At 37.8% G+C, this 20,191-nt stretch overlaps 4 protein-coding genes across 6 annotated transcripts; 1 reads left to right on the top strand and 3 right to left on the bottom strand.

The window, feature by feature from the left end:
* On the top strand, nt 912-2,103 carry LOC18783606 (probable calcium-binding protein CML45). Its single transcript, XM_007215920.2, has one exon. It carries the CDS (start codon nt 1,393-1,395, stop codon nt 1,993-1,995), a length of 603 nt encoding a protein of 200 aa, XP_007215982.1. The 5' UTR covers nt 912-1,392; the 3' UTR covers nt 1,996-2,103.
* LOC18782549 (pentatricopeptide repeat-containing protein At5g39680) lies at nt 2,014-5,337 on the bottom strand. The gene is made up of 2 exons (XM_007216900.2): nt 2,891-5,337; nt 2,014-2,793 (listed from the first exon to the last, which is right to left on the bottom strand). Exon 1 carries the CDS (start codon nt 5,122-5,124, stop codon nt 3,010-3,012), a length of 2,115 nt encoding a protein of 704 aa, XP_007216962.1. The 5' UTR covers nt 5,125-5,337; the 3' UTR covers nt 2,014-2,793; nt 2,891-3,009.
* On the bottom strand, nt 7,314-9,178 carry LOC18781997 (expansin-A15). Its single transcript, XM_007215830.2, has 4 exons — nt 9,059-9,178; nt 8,752-8,883; nt 8,326-8,614; nt 7,314-8,113 (listed from the first exon to the last, which is right to left on the bottom strand). The coding sequence occupies exons 2-4, from the start codon at nt 8,876-8,878 to the stop codon at nt 7,804-7,806; spliced, it is 726 nt and encodes a 241-aa protein (XP_007215892.1). The 5' UTR covers nt 8,879-8,883; nt 9,059-9,178; the 3' UTR covers nt 7,314-7,803.
* Nucleotides 13,208-17,451, bottom strand: LOC18782210 (polypyrimidine tract-binding protein homolog 1). 3 transcript variants are annotated; one of them, XM_007215228.2, is made up of 10 exons: nt 16,720-17,446; nt 16,318-16,527; nt 15,797-15,859; nt 15,641-15,714; nt 15,453-15,548; nt 14,715-14,772; nt 14,517-14,621; nt 14,337-14,418; nt 14,139-14,251; nt 13,208-13,915 (listed from the first exon to the last, which is right to left on the bottom strand). In XM_007215228.2, the coding sequence occupies exons 1-10, from the start codon at nt 16,900-16,902 to the stop codon at nt 13,448-13,450; spliced, it is 1,452 nt and encodes a 483-aa protein (XP_007215290.1). In that variant the 5' UTR covers nt 16,903-17,446; the 3' UTR covers nt 13,208-13,447. The 3 variants fall into 3 exon arrangements, with proteins under 3 accessions (XP_007215290.1, XP_020415957.1, XP_020415958.1); XM_020560368.1 differs by lacking the exon at nt 16,720-17,446 and adding an exon at nt 16,003-16,060 and having other exon boundaries at nt 16,318-16,453; XM_020560369.1 differs by having other exon boundaries at nt 13,800-13,915; nt 14,186-14,251; nt 16,720-17,451.

The following is a 20,191-nucleotide window of genomic DNA, read 5'->3' as shown; positions in this document are numbered from 1 at the left end:
AGTAATTTGTTCATGATTTCATTCAAAAGTGTTATTTACACCCTTTGGCTTTTCCATCGACAATGATCTTGGAGCTGACCACTTGAATTTGAACTTGAATATCAAAACTGTAAAATCTTGGCAGACAAATTCGGAAACCTTTTGGTTTTAAGGGGGGACCCAACACTTCAAAAAGAAGAGGTGGTTTTGGACAAAACGATATTCTAAACTACCCTTATGTACGGGAATGGAGATCAAATGAATTTAGTTGCAAGAGAACATACACACTTCTTTGCGTATCTATGATATGTTATGGCTACCAGCTACATTTATCTTTGGATGATCTGCCATCCTATAAGTATAATTCTTTGATAAATGGGCTTGAAAATTGGCGGAGTGGAAAGACTTTGCTTATTTGTTTGTGATTGGGTTTGGGCTTTCAAGGCCCATGATAATATCATCGAGTGTTTAAGGACTTTCTGTAGGAACCCAATGCAACTAGCGGGCCAGGCCCAGGCCCATAATGAAAAGGCGGCTTAAACCTGCACAACCCTACCCTACGTGTAAGTTTACAACTAGTAGACAACCCTTCTCGCACGCAAGAATCAATAACGTGTGTGGAATGTGGAACGACCAATATGGGAAAGGCTTGAAACTTCAAATCTCAGGGGGAACACTCAATGACAATTTCCTCAGCTTTTACCAAGCAAATAAAGAAGCTTGGCTAAAGAAATAGGGAACTTGGAATTTTCCTAAGAAGCCTACAATTGACTGTTAGCATATATATTTGCTTTCCCCAGCAGACAGAGACATAAAATATGCAGAAAAAGAATCTGCCCACTTTGGCAATGCATAAAATAATATGAAAAAAAAAATCAGCGCATGGGAAATGAATTGCAATAGTGGACCAAGAAGAGCAGCCCCACTATCAAATCTTACTTTCTGCGAAACTCACTTTCAGATCTTTTTTTGTTTTTGTTTTGTTTTTCATTGATTTTTTAAGCAGTCAACAGCCGGCAGATTCCCAGTACTATTTCCACATAAACCAAAATGAAAGAGCCAGAGAAAGGCAGGCCAGCCTGACCCCACCACATTTCCTCCAACAAAACAATGAAACTTCCTCTTAAGATTCTAAGAAATGGTTCAGGTGGTGACCATTTCTTCATCTACTTTCAACCATTTCTCCTAAAGACCTGTGGCAGGCAGTTCACAAGCACCTTCCCCAACTTTGGGGCTTGACCAGTTTGGTGGCTTCAAATACAAGACTAAATCTTGGCCTATATAAAACACCACCCACATCTCTCCATACATCAAACCTTTAATGTAAAAACATTCTTTCATCTCTTCCAGCTCTATCACATAGCATAGACTTGAGAATTCTAACTTGGCTTCTCAGTGGAAATATCAACATTCATGTTCAGCCTCTACTACTTTATTACAATGGAGAAGATATCATCATCAACTAACGACAATACATCCTCACTATTTCTTTTGCTTGATGCAATCTTCTTACGCACAATTTCTAGTAGCACTCAGAAGTTATTTTCGAGATTTCAGTCTACTCTCCAATCCCAACAAAACTGTGGCAACTCAAAGATTTTGGATGTGAAGAACTTGGATTCTGAGTTGAGGAAGCCGGAGCTGATCTGCAAAAGGAAAGATGATGGAAACTTGAGCAGAGATGATGTGAAGATGGTGATGGGAAACTTGGGAATTTTTTCCAGTCCAGAAAGTGAGGAACTACCAGAGTCGTTCAGTTCCAATGAACTTGCAGGACTGTTTGATGAGAAGGAGCCAAGCTTGGGGGAAGTAAAGGAAGCTTTTGATGTGTTTGATGAGAACAGAGATGGGTTTATCGATGCAAGGGAGTTGCAGAGAATTCTCTGTATATTGGGCTTAAAAGAAGGATCAAAGCTAGAAGACTGCCAAAAAATGATCAGGACATTCGACGAAAACAGAGATGGAAGGATAGAGTTCAATGAATTCGTGAAGTTTATGGAGGCCAGCTTTTGCTGATTCATTTTTTTTCTTCTATCATGCATTTCTGTTCTGTCTTTTAAGACGTCTTCTCACAATTATTATTAATGACAAATATGAATGCATATCTTATTCTCTCCTAAAAAATGCACCAAATACGGGACGCCAAACTACCTTCCCACCCTGTTAGCTTCAGCCATTTTCTATCTAGTAGTTTCAACAGACTACTTGGTCTCTCTGTATGTTTCTGACTACTTGGTCTCTCTGTATGTTTCATTACAAATATATTTTTTCGTTTGAGGAACGCCCTCAAATGTAACTACTCAAAAAATTGCATTGGAGATATTACCCCACTACTACTATTTGAAATTATCTTGCATTAAAAAGAAAGCAAATCCTGCAATTAAGTGAATGAATTCTTTACATCTGAGGAACAGTTATATCCAGTCTTTCCAAAGAAACACCCTTCAATACAGAAAAATGAATTTTAAACATACTAAATCAAGCATGCCCATACTGTATTACTGGCTGAGAAAAGTTGACGTACATCATCAGATACCATATCAAAAAGAACAAAGGAACCAACTTCTTCTGAGAGATGCTATACAAGAAACTTTGATGCTGTCTTGATAGACTAGAGTATACAACATAAGCTGACAGGCAATAAAATACAACAAAGTACCTGAGCTCCAAGTTTGATCGATAGTTGGTAGAGCGAAGAAAAATTAGTCCCCGCTCTATATTCTGAAACTGCCTTTACATTATACTGGATTTTGCATTGGACTCTAGGAGCAAAAACAGGTGATTAAATAAAGCCTCTAAGCTGGATGTCTTAACCTGAAAGGTAGAAACTCATTCAAAATCCACTTAACCATCAACAAAAACCGAAATAGGAGTATGATAAGCTGTTTAAGAAACTGTTTAATATACTTACACAGCATGAACCTCTGCACAGCATGCTCAGTATGGCTGCCATGGAGGCTTATACGGCTATGACCCATAAGATGTAAGTTCCTTCCCTGGTAATCCACTTTATTAAAACTTTCATCATTATCACCAGTAATCTGCACAAGAGCATTTACCGTCCTGAAATTGATGGAATCGATTGGCATCTCTAACAATTATCAACCTGTTTGTGACCTTTGAAATAAGTTTCACAGCTGCATGGCAATCATCGCATATCCTGAGGTTCTTAATAACACGAATGGGCACTTCTGTAGGTGTTTTCATGAGGGCATATGCTATTGCAAGCTTCTCGCTGTGATAACTAAGATAATCTTCCTTTTGCTCATCGTCCACATCATGTAGCACTGCAGCAATATCTGGCACATATCCCAATAGTTTAATCTTGGCCAACAATTCCCCAACTTTTTCATGTATCTGACTGGACTCTGGGTGTATGTTATCATCCGAAACAAAGATATGGGTAGTATTTCTTATCTCTACCCAGCTCACCCCAGGTTCTTTCTTGATGTTTTTTTCCCTCATCAATTTCCGGATCTGCACAACTCCATCCCACCTGTTTGCCTTGGCATACATATTTGACAATAGTGTATATGTTCCCACGTCATTAGGGTCCATTTGCACAACAACCTCTGCTACTCGCTTACCTAAGCCATAACTTTTATGTACATGACAAGCATTGAGCAAACTTCGCCAGGCAACAATGTCCCACTTGACTGGCATAGTCCTCATATATTTCTCAGCTTGATCAAGTTGTCCAGCCCTGCTGAGGAGCCCTACAATACAAGTATGATGCTCTAGTCCGGGTTCAATGCCAATCTGTTTCATTAGCTGGTTCAAATAGTAGAATCCTTCTTGCACCAGACCCAAATGAGCACAAGCTGAGAGAACACCAACAAAAGTAATATTGTTAGGACGCTCTCCTGCTTCCAACATATCTTGAAACACATTCAGCGCTTCGTTACCAAGCCCATGATGGGAAAATCCTGATATCATTGCATTCCAGGTAACAGCGTCTCGAGATGTCATATCCAAGAACACGTCATTTGCTGCTTGAATGTTGCCACACTTTGAATACATATTGACCAAAGCATTCCCCACAATGGCATGGTCTTTAAAACCCGACTTCTCAACACTGGCATGCAATAGATCTCCATGTCTTAGTGCAGACAAACCTGCACATGAGTTAAGCAAGACAGCAAAAGTATATTCATTTGGAAGAATATCTTCAAATTCCATCTGTGACAATAGACCTAATGCTTCCTCAAAGCACCCATTTTGGAAATAAGCGGCCATGATTGCAGTCCAGGAGACTATGTTCCGAGTTTGCAAGCCATCAAAAACTTTCAATGCATTCAAAACCTTACCACATTTCCCATACATGTCAATCATTGCACTACTTAGAAAGACATCACAGTCGATATCTGTCTTCAACATTTGGCTGTGAACTTGCAGACCCAATCTCAAATCCTTAAGATGGGCACAAACGCCAAAAATGGTAATGTATGTAACATTGTCCCAAGCCTTGCACTGACCTATCATCATATCCAAAATATCCATTGCTTCCTTCACATGCCCATGTTCTAAGAGCCCATTTACAACCGAATTATACGAAAGAATATCATCACCTGGCACAGTGTTCAGAACCCTCATAGCCGCTTCCACTTCTGAACAACTTGAATACATGTGAACTAGTGCATTCTTAACATACTGATAAGACAACAATCCAGACTTCAATACATAGCCATGGCACTGCTTTCCCTCTTCAACTCTCCCACTGCCAGAACAAGAAGAAAGAACAGTCGCAAAAACAAATTCATTCGGGCACAAATTATCCACAGATACCATAGTCTTGAACAAGCCAAGAACTTCCAAGGTCAGCCCTTTATGTAAATAGCCAGCCATCAAGGCAGTCCAAGATACCACATTTCTCTTGGGCATACATTCAAACAAATGGCGGGCAGTTGTAATTCGGTCACATTTTGCATATAAGTTGATGAGAGAGTTAGCATGAAATATGTCAAGGAATTTAGAAGTTTCACTGGAAAGGATGAGATGGGCATGGACTGTTTTGCCTAACCGTAGGTTCTTAGTATCAGCTGCCTTTTTCAAAAGCTTGATGGGGTCCTCAATAGAACCGGGTATGACCTTGGGTTTGAAAAGAAACGGTACGTGATAGTTTCTTGGGACTTTTACACTGGGCATTGCTATGACGCTGTGCCTCCACCAATGTAGTTGCCAAAGCAATCACTTCTATTGGATTTGGCTTCTTTTTCCCTTTCTGAGAATATTGGGTTGTGCTATGAAATTTTAGTGTAACACAAACATTTTATGGGCTTAGGCCCCTAAACTTGAGCCCAAGATCAAGCATGGGCCAACAGCAAGTCCTGTCAAAAATCAATGTGAAGCAATAAACGAAGGCCACAAAGACAAGAAATACTTCTATATTCCCGTTTCGTTGCGCTTCCTTTTATATCTTCTCTTCCCACAGGTGACATGAGGAGAGCATGAGATGGAAATGGGTGTTCACTGCTTTGTTTTGCCTCCTGGTGGTATTACCGGTGTTCTTCAAGAAGACAGAGATGGCCTTTTAAGGTGTAGATGGATTTTTGTTTAGTTATTGTCTGGGCACAAACAAACAAAAAAAAAGAAAAAAAAAAGTTTTTCTTCACCAAAAATTGCAAGGAAAATGGATATAGAGAAAAAGGGGCAATGAAAGGGAATAGAGAAGTTTTACTTCACCAAGAGTTGCATATTGCTGGCATTGATGAACGCTAGTCGGTGTTGGCCATACATGTCATGCAACCAACCAGCTGGCTGACTCACACCATTTGATGAAATGAAAGCATTAGATTTAGGTGCCCTTTTACTCACGCACCATGAGTCCAAAGGGCCTACAAATTAATCATTAGTGCACTCATTCATTACCCAAAACCAGAAGGAAACGGGAAAATACTTGGATCTTTTCATTCGAACTAGCAAACTGTACTTACATGCCAATCATTCTTCTTCTTTTTTTTTTTTTTGGGGGTATTTTTAATGAGTTATGTTTGCCCATGTATCAAACCAAAATAAAACTAACAACCAACTGCTCCAAATCAAAGCCTAAATTCACTGCAGCCTATGGGAGAGTTGAAATTAGCTGGCAACAACCCTTCAGTTCATTGCATCATCTGACATGGTGAGAATGCAACCACCAAAATGCCAAGAGCTTCGAGCTCGATGTCAATTTGGTTGTCATTACTTTATATCGCATTTTGGCTCTGCATTCTGCATGCAGCTTGGCTACACGTCAATGTGGTTGTGACTTTGATGTGATACAACTTTTCCATTCTTCTTATTTTCAGAATAAAGACTTATTTGATAACCATTTCAATTTTAGTTTTTAGTTTTTATATTTTGTGCTAGAGTATAGAGGAAAAAAATGAAGAATGGAAGTGAAAAATAGAGTAGAGATGAGAGGGGATGATGGGAGGGATGAGTAACAAAAGTGGAAACAAAAACTAAAAACTGAAATCTATTTGAAATTGTCATTTTCAAGTTTTTGTTTTCACTTTTGTTACTCCTCATTCTCATCCTCCCCTCTCAATCTCATCCTCACTCTCATTTTTTCTAGCACAAAAAACGAAAAATGAAAAATAAAATAGTTATCAAATATGCCATAAGGTGTTCAAAATTAGCATCAAACGGCGCATTACATTAGATTTAGATTTTAGAGAAATAAATCTATCCAACATCAACTAAGAATAAAGCTATGTAAGTTGGCACCAAACAGATTTTCAGGGGAATAAAAAAGACAAAAGACACACAAAAAAAAAAAGAGTTTTCATATCATGGATTGAACTATGTTTCTAGTGTCGGTGCCTATCCCCAAATTTGTTACACCAAAATTATTCATCACTTTTACCTAACTGGGTTAAATTCCCTGTCCCGTATAAAGCGTTTTTCAACCACTCAGCTCTATGGCTATGGTTTGATTGAGAGTAGAGAGTCAAGAAACACCATGTTCTATTGCATTCGTACTTTGTTGTTTTTAATAGTTTGAATGTTTGGGCTTCACTCTGATAATTACAGGTGGTGTTCTGCAACAGCACCAAAAATATTTCACTATCTGCATTAAAGATGAATGATACAAGACCGAAAAAAAATGTACTCTGCTCTCTTGGGGTTTGGTTGTGGTGGGTCAGTTGATGTGAATCACAAGAATGCATAAGTTAACGACTTTAATCTGTCACCAACGTTATTAAGTTTTCTTACTAAAACGTTATGTGTATCTACACCTAGAAATGAAAGTGCAAACTGGAATATAGACAATAAGTTGAGTAAGCTATCGATTTTATAACCGGAGTTTAGCGTAATAAGTTGTTGCCTTTAGTATTATTGTATCTGGAATGTAATAAAAAGGCGCATAAGCAGGTTTATTGACATTACACAGGCAATTAGCAAACATACCTTCTGCCATATAGCATTTGCTAGTAACTAGTAAAAACACACCTCTTCTATTCAATATTCATAACTTCATGAAATTAACAGCGGGTGGTAAAATTCCACTGCCAAACTGCCTTAAGAAACATAATCTCTCTCTGTCTCTCTTTCTCTCTCTCTAGCAGATATGGCCATCAGGCTTCAGAACAATCCCAGCCATGAACTGCAAAAACTCACAATCTATTATCAAATAATGAAAAGGGCCACTCACTTCAAAGTAAACCGTTTTTCATATTCTTCCAACAACTATAGCTATTAGCTACACTCCATCCTTCCTCCTCAGAATTACTTCAGCTTTTTGTCTGCTGATAGTAAACTTACCACATATAACTAAACGAAGTGGAAGACTAAAGAAGCTTCATTAAGCACACCCAGACAGATAATTAATTGATTAATTAATTAATAGAGAAACTGTCTCCCAGTATATGTCTGCCCAAATGACCAATTAGGAGGGGCAACGTTATATGAAACCAATCTGCGGCCATCACTGGTGGTCACAAGAAAAGAGAGGCTCTGTCCATTTAGGTTTGAGTTGCTCTGCCAGTTTTGCCCCCAGTTTCTTGACATTAGTTGCCACCGGGTCCTAGAGCCCTTGATGGCCACAGACTGCACATCTCCAGCACCACCAACGTTTGTCACAAGCACTAAGTTGAAGTACGAATGGCCATTCACTGTGAACCTTATGCCTCCTCTTCTCTTGCATCTCACCCTGCAAAACACATAATAATCATAATAATTAAGCCTTAATTAGCACTTTAAACCTAATTATTAGAGAACTTTTTTTTTTTGGGCCAAAGTTAGAAAGGGGGAGGGGGATTTTCTCGTACACATTGTGCCATGGTTCGAACATAAGACTACTGTCTGCAAGTCAAGGCCTCTTTCCACTGGTTGGCATTAATAGAGACATAAGATTTAGCTTACCTTCTGTATGATACAGGGACAACTCCAGCTCTGTATTGTGCAATGTGCAGGAAGACAGGCTGAGAGAGATCAAAGTGTTGCTGTGGAGGATCACACCAGCCACCTGGTGGGCAAAAGTTTGTCGCTGTGACCACAATGGTGCCAGGGAGGCACCACTGTGGGTCATTTACACACCTGATCTCATAGCATGCCCCACAGCTCAAGCCATTGTTGAACAATGCAGTGCTTAGTGCTGCTGTGTTAGTCCCATAGCCCTGGCTGTACAGGTTCCCATAGCCACAAGCCCCACCTAAAAAAAAAATTGCATGTCCAAATATAATAAGTAGAAGGGAACAGAATGAAAGTTCTAATCTTTTTGCAGCAAAGGTGCTTGTCACCTATCATAAGTTAAATAAGAAAGGAAAAAAATCATAAAGCTAAACATACCCATTGTGCCTGAAGCATCACCACCTCCATAAAAGGTTGCATGAGCATTGGACCAGCCCCCATAGTACCCATTGACAGAGGAGACAACTGAGAGAAACCCAAGTAGAAGAATCCCCAAAGAAGTCATTTTTCCTGCACAAAGACGTGTGAAGTTTGTGAGCTCTTTTAGGCATTCATAGCAGGAAGAACTCTTTGTCTAGCTATGAGTAAGTAACTAGTACAGTAGTGTACTGTACATGTAATCTTTTTATGTTCATGTTTATGAGAGAAAAAAGGGAATTAGGAGAAAGAGAGAGAGAGTTATTACAATTAGGAAATGATGAAGTTTGAAAGCAAGCACGCAGAAGTGAGGAAATGAAATGAAGAGGGAGGAGGGTTTGATTGTTTGAACTTTGAAGAAGAATAAATAGAAGTCGGTCGACATCACATCTGAAATGACAACCTGACAATTTTGAGCTGTTGGGACCAAGCAGAGCTAAGTGGTTTTAGGACTCTCATGATCTGTTAGTAGAATCAATGCAGTATTTTCGACTGAGAGCGGTTTTAAAGGATGAAACCGCGTGGTTTTTTGAAGTTTCCCATTTGGCAATTGCCACAAATTTGTGACAGAGTAACTTTGGCTCTCTCAACTGCTCAAGTAGAAAATATGTCTCTCAGACTCATCCATGTGAAGACAGAGATACTGATAATGGTAAATTTTAGGAGCTGCTCATATTTATTCTTCTTTATTGCCATGATGGAATTTATTTACTGTCCAACTTATTAATTCAATTCAAACCAGTGCTTGGAGTTGCATGTAACTTCAATCTTTTATTTTATGTACTGCCTGCAAAGCTGCAGGTATGTCTTCAAAGTTTTCATGTCTGCATCAAGAGTGCCCTGCTGTCGATTCATTTTGTATCTAAATCTCTAAACCATAAGATTTGCTAATAAATGTCATTCATGCATGACCAAACATTGATGGAAAAACACCACATGCATAATGTTTCATCTTATTATCTCTGGTTTGGGGAAAGATAAGCTTTCATTTATTACATACCAAACATATGTAAATCTACTTTTCTTCTGCTCTTGTTTCTGAAAAATATGTAGTTCTTGTAATGAACTTAGGGCTAACCAGCACAATATTTTCTGTTTCCACTATGTAGGGACAACCATTTTGCTAAGTGGTCATGTGAGTTTTTACCTTTATGCCCAGAACTTTATTCTGCACATCTGCACCTAGATTTGATGTCAAGTTCATGAAGAGTTGAAACCTTGTCCAGTTGTAGAGGTGAAAACAGCGTATCTTTGGACGAAATTTGGTGGGCCTTGTAATGCCTTTAAGTCTTCGTCTCTCATCTCAGGAGTGACCTTATTATCAGATAACATTGATTGTTGGAAATTAAAGCAAAACATTAAGGTCAAGAGCTACGGAATTCGAATATGTTTGCAAGGAAGGCAGAGGAGAGAAACTCTCATTCACCGGGATAACACTTTTTGCTATTTCCGTTACAATAAAGTTTTTTTTTAGGCAGAGGCCAAAGTTTTCATAAATTTCATTGTCAGAACTCAGAAGACAGATGTTAGCGTCTGTCTGCAACACTCAGCATATATTAAAATGGTGAAGGCCTTGCATTTTTCTGTATATTTGGACACTTGGTTTCTGAGCCATGTTGAAGAGTTTTGCAAATTAAGCCATTGCAAGCCTGACAGACAATAGCCTAATTAATCACCTAAACAAGTGTTATTATCACAAGTATGCATCATTTTCAACATAAACTGGACTCAGAAAACAGAGCTTTGTAGAGAGTGACATGATATTGACATTAAACTGTTGCTTGATGCAGATAGTGCATGCTTCCGTAATCCGTACATACTTGCGCACATGCATCTGCGTTTTGAGTGGCATGTGATGTCAATTATATCTATCCTTCGGGTTCCTATTGAATGTGACGTAAACCATAATACATATCCATGTGTGTGATGCTACGCGAATACCACTATAGCGATATTTCATGTGTTTTAACATATTTACATTACAATGCGTGATTGGTTTGAAATATAACTACAGTAATATTTCCAGTGACCTGCTAAGCATATGCAGAGATTACACTCCTAAATTAAGTCATCAAGTTAGACCACACATAATTGGTCATTACCCTCCTAAGCACAGCTAAAACAGTCAAACATGTCCAGAAAATTCGTTGCTGTAATTAATTAATGTTTGTCTCCCTCAGTCCGGCCTATCACATATGAATGCCGGGGTGAAATCGACAAATAAACATCAAACGTGTATGTTCTATGTTCTCCTCCATCATCTTTCATTTTCATCAATAAAAAGGAAAACCCACATATATTAATGGATGCTCTCAACCAACTCATAGCATTGATTATCCCATACCCCATTCTCTGTCATAGTATTTAGTCAATTTTTTTCTCAAGGTTGTTATTCTTAATTACATGCTCAAGTTTCATTAGTAAACCAATGAAAGATTTAAGTTTTGATAGATTAATTATTAGTCTAATAGTATTTTTCTTTCCAATATTTGAAGTTTTCTGAGTTCGAATCTCACGAAAAATATCCGAGCTTTGAACTAGTGATTGATTAACTGTGATGCTTTAGCAAACGCAGGAAATTATCGAGTTCTAATTAGGGTTCTAGTGGCATATATAACATCACCAGCCAACATGGAGAAACCATATTTCTGTTCTGAGGCAATATTACCTGCATAGTATAGTATAATTGGGAGGATGTGATATATTCGAGTTGATTTGGCGGGCAATGAAATGAAACTATAGATACAACAACCACCTAACGGACAGCAGGATATGTATGCATGTTTAAGAAATTAAGGAAATGTGGTACTTCGAATTGAAAGCTGTGGGCCTTTGATGCATGATTTTTTCTTAAAACTATTTACTACAATCTGAGAAATATAAAGGCAATCAAATAAGGAAGAGTTCTCTGGAGTGAAAATTTACATAGGTCAGCAGACTACAATCAGAAGAGTGAAATTTCTTTCTTATTTTCTTAGAGGGCTTCTAACTCTGTGTAGCTAGTTCTATAAAAATAAATAATTATAATAATAATAACCTACTCTCTTTTTTGGCCAACGTTAGTAAGGGGATGAGGAAACTCACACGCACGAGTAGCATGGGAACTTGAACTCAGAATCAATCGAGAGAGCACAAAAAACTTGAGTCAATCCAACTAACACCTCATTGGTTAATAAAAAAACTGATGTGTGTAGCTAGTAATGGGGATTGAGAATTTGCAATATACATAAATGAATGACTCTTAACACTACAATATTATTAGTAAGGATTTGGCATGTTGATGAGCAAAAAATGCACTACCGACGTAGACAAAGGCACGTTTTCTTCCTACTTTTTTTCTTCGAACATGCAATGCAATTAAAGAAAATGACATCCATGGAAAGGGTCACCTCACCACTCACAGGGTATTGGTCAACTTAGCACTCCCAAGTCGTCCCACCCAGCTTTATATATAATATATATACCACTCACTCTTGATGTGGTTTTCCTTATTTCATCGTGAAATTGTGCGCAAAATCCGTAAGATCTCTGTGTTTTTCACTGACATTTCTGAATTTGTGCATAGATTTATTTTGATCGAGCCATATGCTCTGCTGACTTAATGCTAATATCTGCCTTTCTGATCCAATTCATGCTCACTGGGTTTTGATTAATGTTGGCATATCTCGAGGCATGCGGATGAGAAATATTTGAGATATCGTGGAAAAGGGGGAAAAATCAAATAAAAATGAGAATTTTGAGACATATGATGCATGATTAATTATGATTAGATTTTAAATAAATGCGTCTCAAATTCAATCAAGTTGAAATCTCTCATTTGCATTTGAACTAGTTTAGTTCGTTTGGTGAGTTCGATTATGTAGTTAGAATTAAGTTGGATTAGATTATGTCTAATTTTACTAAGCGTAATACCACATTTTAATTAATCCATCCCCTTAACCATGTGGTGTCAAAAAAATCATTGGATTAATATTATCTATTCCAATTCAATGTAATCCAATGCAACCTCATAATCCAATCGAGTCACAAAAACATGGCCTAATTAAGACAGGTTCACTTTCGGATGTTGAAATTCCAGAGCTCAGAGCTTAGAGCTCCATCAAGGGTCCCTAGTCCTACCGTGCAGGTCGAAGAGTTGAACCCTGTTTGTTTGTTACAGGGGCCCTTTACTTTACAACCTCTTGTTTTAGACCAAGTAGGCCAAATCCAGAATTGAATTGACCTTTCATTTCAGGCTTTTGCTGTCTAGTGACTAGTGGTATGGTAGTGGACAAATGCTGAGCCCTATGAATGGATGTTCACTTGGGTCCTCCTTGATTGACTAGTACCAAGGAAAAGAAAAAAGTAAAGTAAAATACAATGCCCAATTGCCAATTGTGATTGTGCTTGAATTGTTGGGTGATTGAGCTCAGGCGGATGCAATAACATGTGACTTGAAAGATTTTAGTTAAGCTCAAAACAATACATATTTCGTATTCAAACTAAAATCACAAGATCAGATTTCCAATCAAAGCAGGGCAGTACTGAGTTTAAGACACTGAAAATTGAATTTGGGGTTTTAAAATCTTTTGACGTCCATCCCAACGAAAAAACAAAAATATGAGACTGGCAATAACCAGCATTCGTTTAAAGAAAAGAAAAGAAAAGAAAAGGCATCTTATTGGCCATAGTAGGTGGATGGTGAGGCACCAGGAGGTCCAACTCCTGGAGGTGAAGCACCACCCCCAGGTCGCAAGTTGGGCGGACCACCTGGCTGAGATATTCCCCTAGAAGCCATACTGGAGGAAGTAGTTGGGCCTGTTTGGAGAGGTGAAGAACCTGGCGGCATTGCTGCAGAGGAATATACTGGACCTGAGGATGCATGAAATGTTTGACCAGGAAACGTGCTTGGAACTGAAACAAACGTTGATCTGCCCGCCTGCATGGCTGGATCCCATGATGGCCCTTGCCCCGGAGGCCCTTGGGCCTGCATAGAAGCTGCACCACTGAACTCGTTCCCATGGTACATTGGAGCAGCCTGGGGATTCTGCCAAGCTGCTGGAGCAGCAGGGTAACCAGAAACTTGCTGCGCCGCAAGCAAACTAGCTTCTGGGATTGTATAATCTCTACTTTTGTCACTAAAAGCCTGCAAATAAGAATAAATACAAAATCTCTAACTCTCATCCAAAATTTCTTAGGCATGAATTCATATAATCAGATAGGAAACTAGGTGTCAAGAAGCATACATTTAAGGACCAAATCGTTTTTCGACCAAGAACAGATCCACTTTTTCTTCTATGGATGTCTTTACATTTTCTGTCTTATTTTTATTCTCATGAACATTTTAACTCAAAAGCACATATTTATACCTTTACATTGAGATCAGTATGACGAGAGTATGATAGATGAAGCTTACAATAGCCACCATCATATATGCAGTGTCCCTCTAAAGCTTCCCTTGCAACTGCTGCGGTATTGACATCTGAAATAACAACTCACACATCAATGACAGCCAAATTCTCACAGATCCATGACAAATCAATAGGTCATATAGAGAGGGTAAATACCAGGGTATTGAACCAATGCCTGTGTTTGACCATTCTTCTCAAATATAGCAATTTTCTGGACAGTGCCAAATGCAGAAAATACCTATAACATATAAAGCAGCATCATATATATAAATATATATATATATAACATCTTATTAAATTGAGCAATTAAAATGCACAAAAGTTATAAATCCTAACCGTGTGAAGAACATCCACAGTGACAGCATACTGCATATTTTCGATTGAAGCAAGTAGCACATTACTCTCAAGCTCTTTCTTCTTTCCATCAGGACCTACGGCAGGCTGGAGATAGCAGCTAATTAGAGCAATGTTTGGCTTAGGTAGTAATACTCAACACTAAATATTATAGTAATGTTCTAAAAGCCCAGAGCCTACCTGCATAATTCCCTCTATTGCAGTAGGATTTACAGGAAGGTACGGATTTGTATAGTCCCTGCAGAATCAATGCAAATCAAAATCATACACATTATGCAACAATTACATGCACAAACTGATGTGAGCGTCTAACAAACTGTCCCAAAATAGAAACACATCCATAAACACACGTCCAATAGAAATTAATGTAAAATTTAAGTAAAAGCAAGGAGTATTTTCTAGTTATTACAATCAATTATCATGAGAAGAGTTAAAACAACATTTGCACTATGTATCTAGTCATGTATGTCTCAGCTAATGTCAAGCAGTATCTTTTTCCAAAACCAATCATTTAGTATAAAGAAAAGTAAGTGTGCAAATACATGACACTGAAAATATGCTGAACGAGAAGCCATCCCAACAGGGAAGAAAAAATTGTATGAAATGAACACAAAATAACAATGTATAGTGTGTAATAGTGTAAAATGAGCAACTCTAACTATAATGGAATTAATAAATACATTAAGCCACTATATAAGATCAAGGAATTACTAAATGGTCATGACAACACATCTGTGTTCTGGCTACCAGGCTTCACTAACCCCTAGATGACAAAAAGCACGTGCACCCATTAGCACTTGATATAACATGCAATAAAATCAGCTAAAGAGTTTAGCAATAAACACATTGAGACGCATAAGAACAAAGCCAAAAAGAAAAACGAAAACAGAATATTGACCTATTGGATCTGTTGATTACCTGCTTCGGTGAGACTGGAACTTGATGTTCAAATCAGTGTGTGCGGAATATGAAATACGTAAGTGGCATGAACCAACATGCTCTGGAAGCAAATACCTGAATGTAAAGCATCAGGTTTCAAAAATTAGAAACACTATTCCAAATGTACTGAACTCGGTGGGGATGGGGAACACATGGACAGTACATGCCTGGGTATACTTCTTCCATCCAAGGCATTCCTTGCCGAAGATGCAGTCTCAGCATCATTGAACTGAATCAATGCCTGCAAAATTAAAACGAAAGGATAAAAATGACATATCTAAAGTACATGGTGTATGCAGCACAAAGAAAGATCCAATACAGACCTGGAAGCCTGCTGCTTTTTCAAACGTAGCAATCTTGTGCACAAAGCCAAAAGCAGAAAACACCTGAAAAATGTTTCAGTTCATCATTAACATATCATATGGATACAAAAAACGAAACAAGACGACAACAAAAACCCTCCCGGACAAAAATATTATGGGACAACAAAAAAATTCCAAACAGATGAGTTATAAGTGCAGAATGACACCTGTGCATATATGCGTGACCTTAGAAAGGAGTATGACGTACATGATAATAATTCCAAACTGCTTCCAACAAAAGAATTTAAATAAGAGACATCACCATCTGTGATTCAACTGATTTCAATAAAAAGGACAAAACGAAAATCTGCTTTACACAAATTCAATTTGAAAGTTTATCCAGAATCCCATGACTTATAAAACAAGCCAGCAATTCATGCTTCTCTAGACATGGATCAGCTAGGTTTAGACACGGTTTTTGCAATATATATTATATACAAGACAGGGCCAATATGTAACAACTGTGGGTTAAAAGCACTTACCAAGTGAATAACATCAATGCTCACATCGCCAGCTTCAACACCCTCAATGGTGACCAACAAGACATTTCCGGGAACATCTCCAGGACTTTTGTTGTTGACGATTTCGTGTCTATTTGAATACTGAATGTAAACTGTCTTACCACGGACCTGTGCAGGCTCTGAGGATGAAGCATAATATGAAACCATATTTATGGCCTGGTTTAGGTCAGCCTGAAAAGTAATTATTGACTTCATCAACATATGGCAAGAACTCGAAATAGATATGCTAGCACCCAATTATTTATTTTCAAACATCTAACCAATTTCAGCTGAATTAATGTCTACAACAACAAGCACAAATGAGAAATAAGATACAATTTAATGGGAAAATGAAATTGGAATGACGAAAAGTAAGTCAATTACAAATTCGACGAAGGCTTGGTTGCGGTTGGCTCCAACATTGCACTTGGTGTTGACAATCTTGCCGAACGGCTTGCAGAGCTCGATGAGCTCCTCTTCGGCGCACTCCCATGGGAGGTTCCGGAGGTGGAGCACCTTCGACGGGGTCTGCGTGTACCGAAACTGCGGCGTCCCCGAGGTCGACATAGCGCCGAGATTGGGTGGCCAATATTCGGGATTGGGGGTTAGGGTTTGGGTTCGAGACTGGAGAGAGGGTGTTTGGTCGCCGAGAAATTGTTTGAGATTTTATGTCAAAATGTGGGTTTGGGGATAAATGATATGAAGGTGGGGTTAGGCCTTTGGCTCGATCGGGTTGGGTGGGAAGTGGGACGCCGGATGAGGATTTTATTGATAATTGAAGGGTAAATCTGTCTGCTTAAGACTTATTTCTTTGGCTGCGATCCGCGTCATTGTTTGTTTGTCCTCGTGACACCTTTTTTTTTTTTTTGGGGGAGAAATGGCTTTTTATTCCGGGAGATTTTATTGGCACTCTATTATTTGTTATTTGCATTCTATACTAATTTCAAACATGAATAATTTATTTAATATTTGTACATAATTATCGTTAAGGACAAAAAACATTTATAATAAAAATTAAATTTGCTCACTACACCCTACATATGTTCATGCAATTATAGTTAGACTTTTTTCTCAAACAATCATGTTCCTACAACCCTAATGAGGTTTATACGCTTATATTAGTGAAAAAATATATTGTATTTATTCATAAATGGTGAGATTGAAGTTAAGGAGGCTTCGAATGAGGTATGAGTTTAGTTTTTGGCGTTTTTCAAGCTTAGGATTTCATGATGGTTCACTGGTTGCGTTCAGCACACCAGTACCAAACGCAATAGGTAATTGGGTGGGATGCCACCGAAACATTGCACCTATTTCAGTTGTGTTTGACCAGTCGTTAACTTCAGATGCAATGGAGATCCACCATAATATGGAACGGTGTTCGGTGGTATATTACCGAATTTTTACTTACAATTCAGTGGCAACGAACTGAAGTATATTTATTTTTTCAGTAACTTATTCTCGACTACAAATTTAATGTAAGCTATTTTGACCTTACTCCTATTGAAGGAACAAAAGCAAAGTGACGCTCTTAAAATAGATGACACATCATCCAATGTGATGTTTATCTCACCAAAAGGCATGTGAAAGATGTTCGTTTCGGGATGTCATCTCTCAACACGAAGGTAGATACAACAATCTTATTTGCATTCCGATAAGAGCACCTAATAAGTTGCTCTAATCCAGACATCTGAATGTACTATTTAAATATACCATTATTTGGATTAGCCCACCAATTTCACTAACAAATGGTAGATGTCTTCGACATGCACCTAAGGTGCTCACATTCCTAGTTAAAAACAATATTAAGTACAAACTCAATAACGAATTCGGTAGATGATCACTAAAATAAGAAACGAATTCACGGAAACAAAAAACGAATTCAATAGACAACCACTGAAAAACAAAAACATACTCGGTGGACTACTATTGAAAAACGTAAACACATTCGGCGGATAACGACTGAAAAACGAAAACAAATTCGGTGGACTACCACTGAATAAGGTAACGATTTCAGTGAGGTTTACATAGGTAAGTTAAGGAATGAGGTTCATGAGGGTAATCTAGGAAGAAAAATGAGGTGTAGTGAGTAATTTTAAAATTTACTAAATTCAGTGGGGGTGCAAAGAGAATATGGGGTGCAAAGAGTAAATTTTGGGGTGCCAATAAAATCACCCTTTTATTTAATGAGGCGCAGCTTACAAAGTTTTTTTAAATTTAAATATTTTATAATTGTAATTCTTTTAGATGTCCATCTTTTATTAGGGGACTTTAGATTTTTCACAATTGTAATTTGCTAGATGCCCGTTTAAATTTTTTTTTTTTTTTAAAATGTTGAGATATGCATCTAGCAAAATACAATTGTGAAAAAAAGAAAAAAGAAAAAAAACTTTGTAAGCTGCCCGATATACCTCTCTCAACAAAAGTAGATATTTCCATCAAATATTCGCCAGGATAGAAATATCTCGGCGAATTTTGTTGGGATAAACCTACCCCGGGAATGTTTTGTATCCCGACGAAATTTTGGTGGGAGGCGAATTTTGTCGAATTGGACATGTGTCGACAAATGTTTGCTGGAATAGACCCTCCCGACAAAATTTTGAGTCCTAAGTATCTAACCTGACAAGGCTCGCCCCAAATTATTCTTTGGAATCCGTGACGAACCATGGGCTTGTCCAACATCTAGCAAGTGTCTGACCCAAATTACTAAAATGCCATTCTTGCCCTAATTCCAAAACAATCCTAGGGTTGGACTTTTACTAGAAAATCGGTAGAGTCTCCCCTGAAAATGACTCTAAACCCAAAATTCACCTACAAAGAAAACATAGTTTACTCCCCAAGTGTTCAGGATGCACAAGATATAAGTTAACCACACATTAGCAATAGTTCTAATGGGCCTCACACCTCTTTTTCACAATCATAACCAGTCAATTACAAGCATCGGAACTCAACACACAAATAACCAATACTCAATCTAATAAAATAAACCACATAATCAAATAATAACAATTATTCCTGACGTAAAAGAACATAACGTAAAGTGTTTAACCTTGTGACTGCACCTAGGTTGCCTACATACCTTTCTCGAGGGATCAAGCCACACGTAGTTCTTGAAACATTATGTCAAAACATTCTTAAATTCCGTGAGTGATAAGAATTCAGGTTATATATGAAGTATACTAATATGAACTAAAAACTCCTACACATTTTTCTAAAACCAAACTCTTCAAACTCCAACCAATCAACCGAAACTTCAACAAATGATATTGGTTACAAGACAACTCTTCAAACCATTACATATGTGTAAAGAATTTGAATCAAAACCGATAAGTTGTAAAACAAGAAAATTAGTAAAACAACCCTTGCCACGAGAAAACCGTTATATCGATATAAATAGGTTAAACCGAACCTACTTTGGAGTTTAAATTATTACTTATTAAATAGTTGTCGAACCATAATTTTTGCATCAATTTTGCAGTTTAAATTTAACTTTATATTCCTGGATATGTTATGTGTAATGGAAAGTTCAATCTTTTTATATGTCGTTGAGAATATTCCATATCTTTATTTTAGATGAGACTTAAATTGTTATAATTTTTCTTTTTACTATGTTATTCAATCATTAATACGATAACACTTCAAAACCCTATTGTTGTACACCAAAAGAAAAGATGGAGGAGCCTTAAGAACTCAATCCAATATAAACATAAATTTCTCTTAAAAGCATAACAAATGAAAATCAAAACAGAGACATGGAAGTGGAAGGAGGATCGAAAAGAGATGCAAGAAAAAATTAGCGAGGGTACAAGGAGAATTTGAACAAGAAAGAATTACCGCCCAAACTAAAAATGTAGGGATT

Source organism: Prunus persica, chromosome G3 (genome assembly GCF_000346465.2).
Source record: "Prunus persica cultivar Lovell chromosome G3, Prunus_persica_NCBIv2, whole genome shotgun sequence".
NCBI lineage: Eukaryota > Viridiplantae > Streptophyta > Magnoliopsida > Rosales > Rosaceae > Prunus > Prunus persica.
This window is presented reverse-complemented; position numbering and strand designations above follow the sequence as displayed.

What these genes read in the sequence shown, in the direction of transcription:
- LOC18783606 (XM_007215920.2), top strand. Translation starts at nt 1,393, where the DNA reads ATGTTCAGCCTCTACTACTTTATTACAATGGAGAAGATATCATCATCA.
- LOC18782549 (XM_007216900.2), bottom strand. Translation starts at nt 5,124, where the DNA reads ATGCCCAGTGTAAAAGTCCCAAGAAACTATCACGTACCGTTTCTTTTC.
- LOC18781997 (XM_007215830.2), bottom strand. Translation starts at nt 8,878, where the DNA reads ATGACTTCTTTGGGGATTCTTCTACTTGGGTTTCTCTCAGTTGTCTCC. An exon ending in TGATGCTTCAGGCACAATGG is followed by an intron (nt 8,615 to 8,751) that starts GTATGTTTAGCT and finishes TTTTTTTTTTAG; the next exon opens with GTGGGGCTTGTGGCTATGGG. An exon ending in GTCCCTGTATCATACAGAAG is followed by an intron (nt 8,114 to 8,325) that starts GTAAGCTAAATC and finishes TGTGTTTTGCAG; the next exon opens with GGTGAGATGCAAGAGAAGAG.
- LOC18782210 (XM_007215228.2), bottom strand. Translation starts at nt 16,902, where the DNA reads ATGTCGACCTCGGGGACGCCGCAGTTTCGGTACACGCAGACCCCGTCG. An exon ending in AAAAAGCAGCAGGCTTCCAG is followed by an intron (nt 15,715 to 15,796) that starts GTCTGTATTGGA and finishes TTAATTTTGCAG; the next exon opens with GCATTGATTCAGTTCAATGA. An exon ending in ATACTGATCTCAATGTAAAG is followed by an intron (nt 13,916 to 14,138) that starts GTATAAATATGT and finishes TCTTATTTGCAG; the next exon opens with GCTTTTAGTGACAAAAGTAG.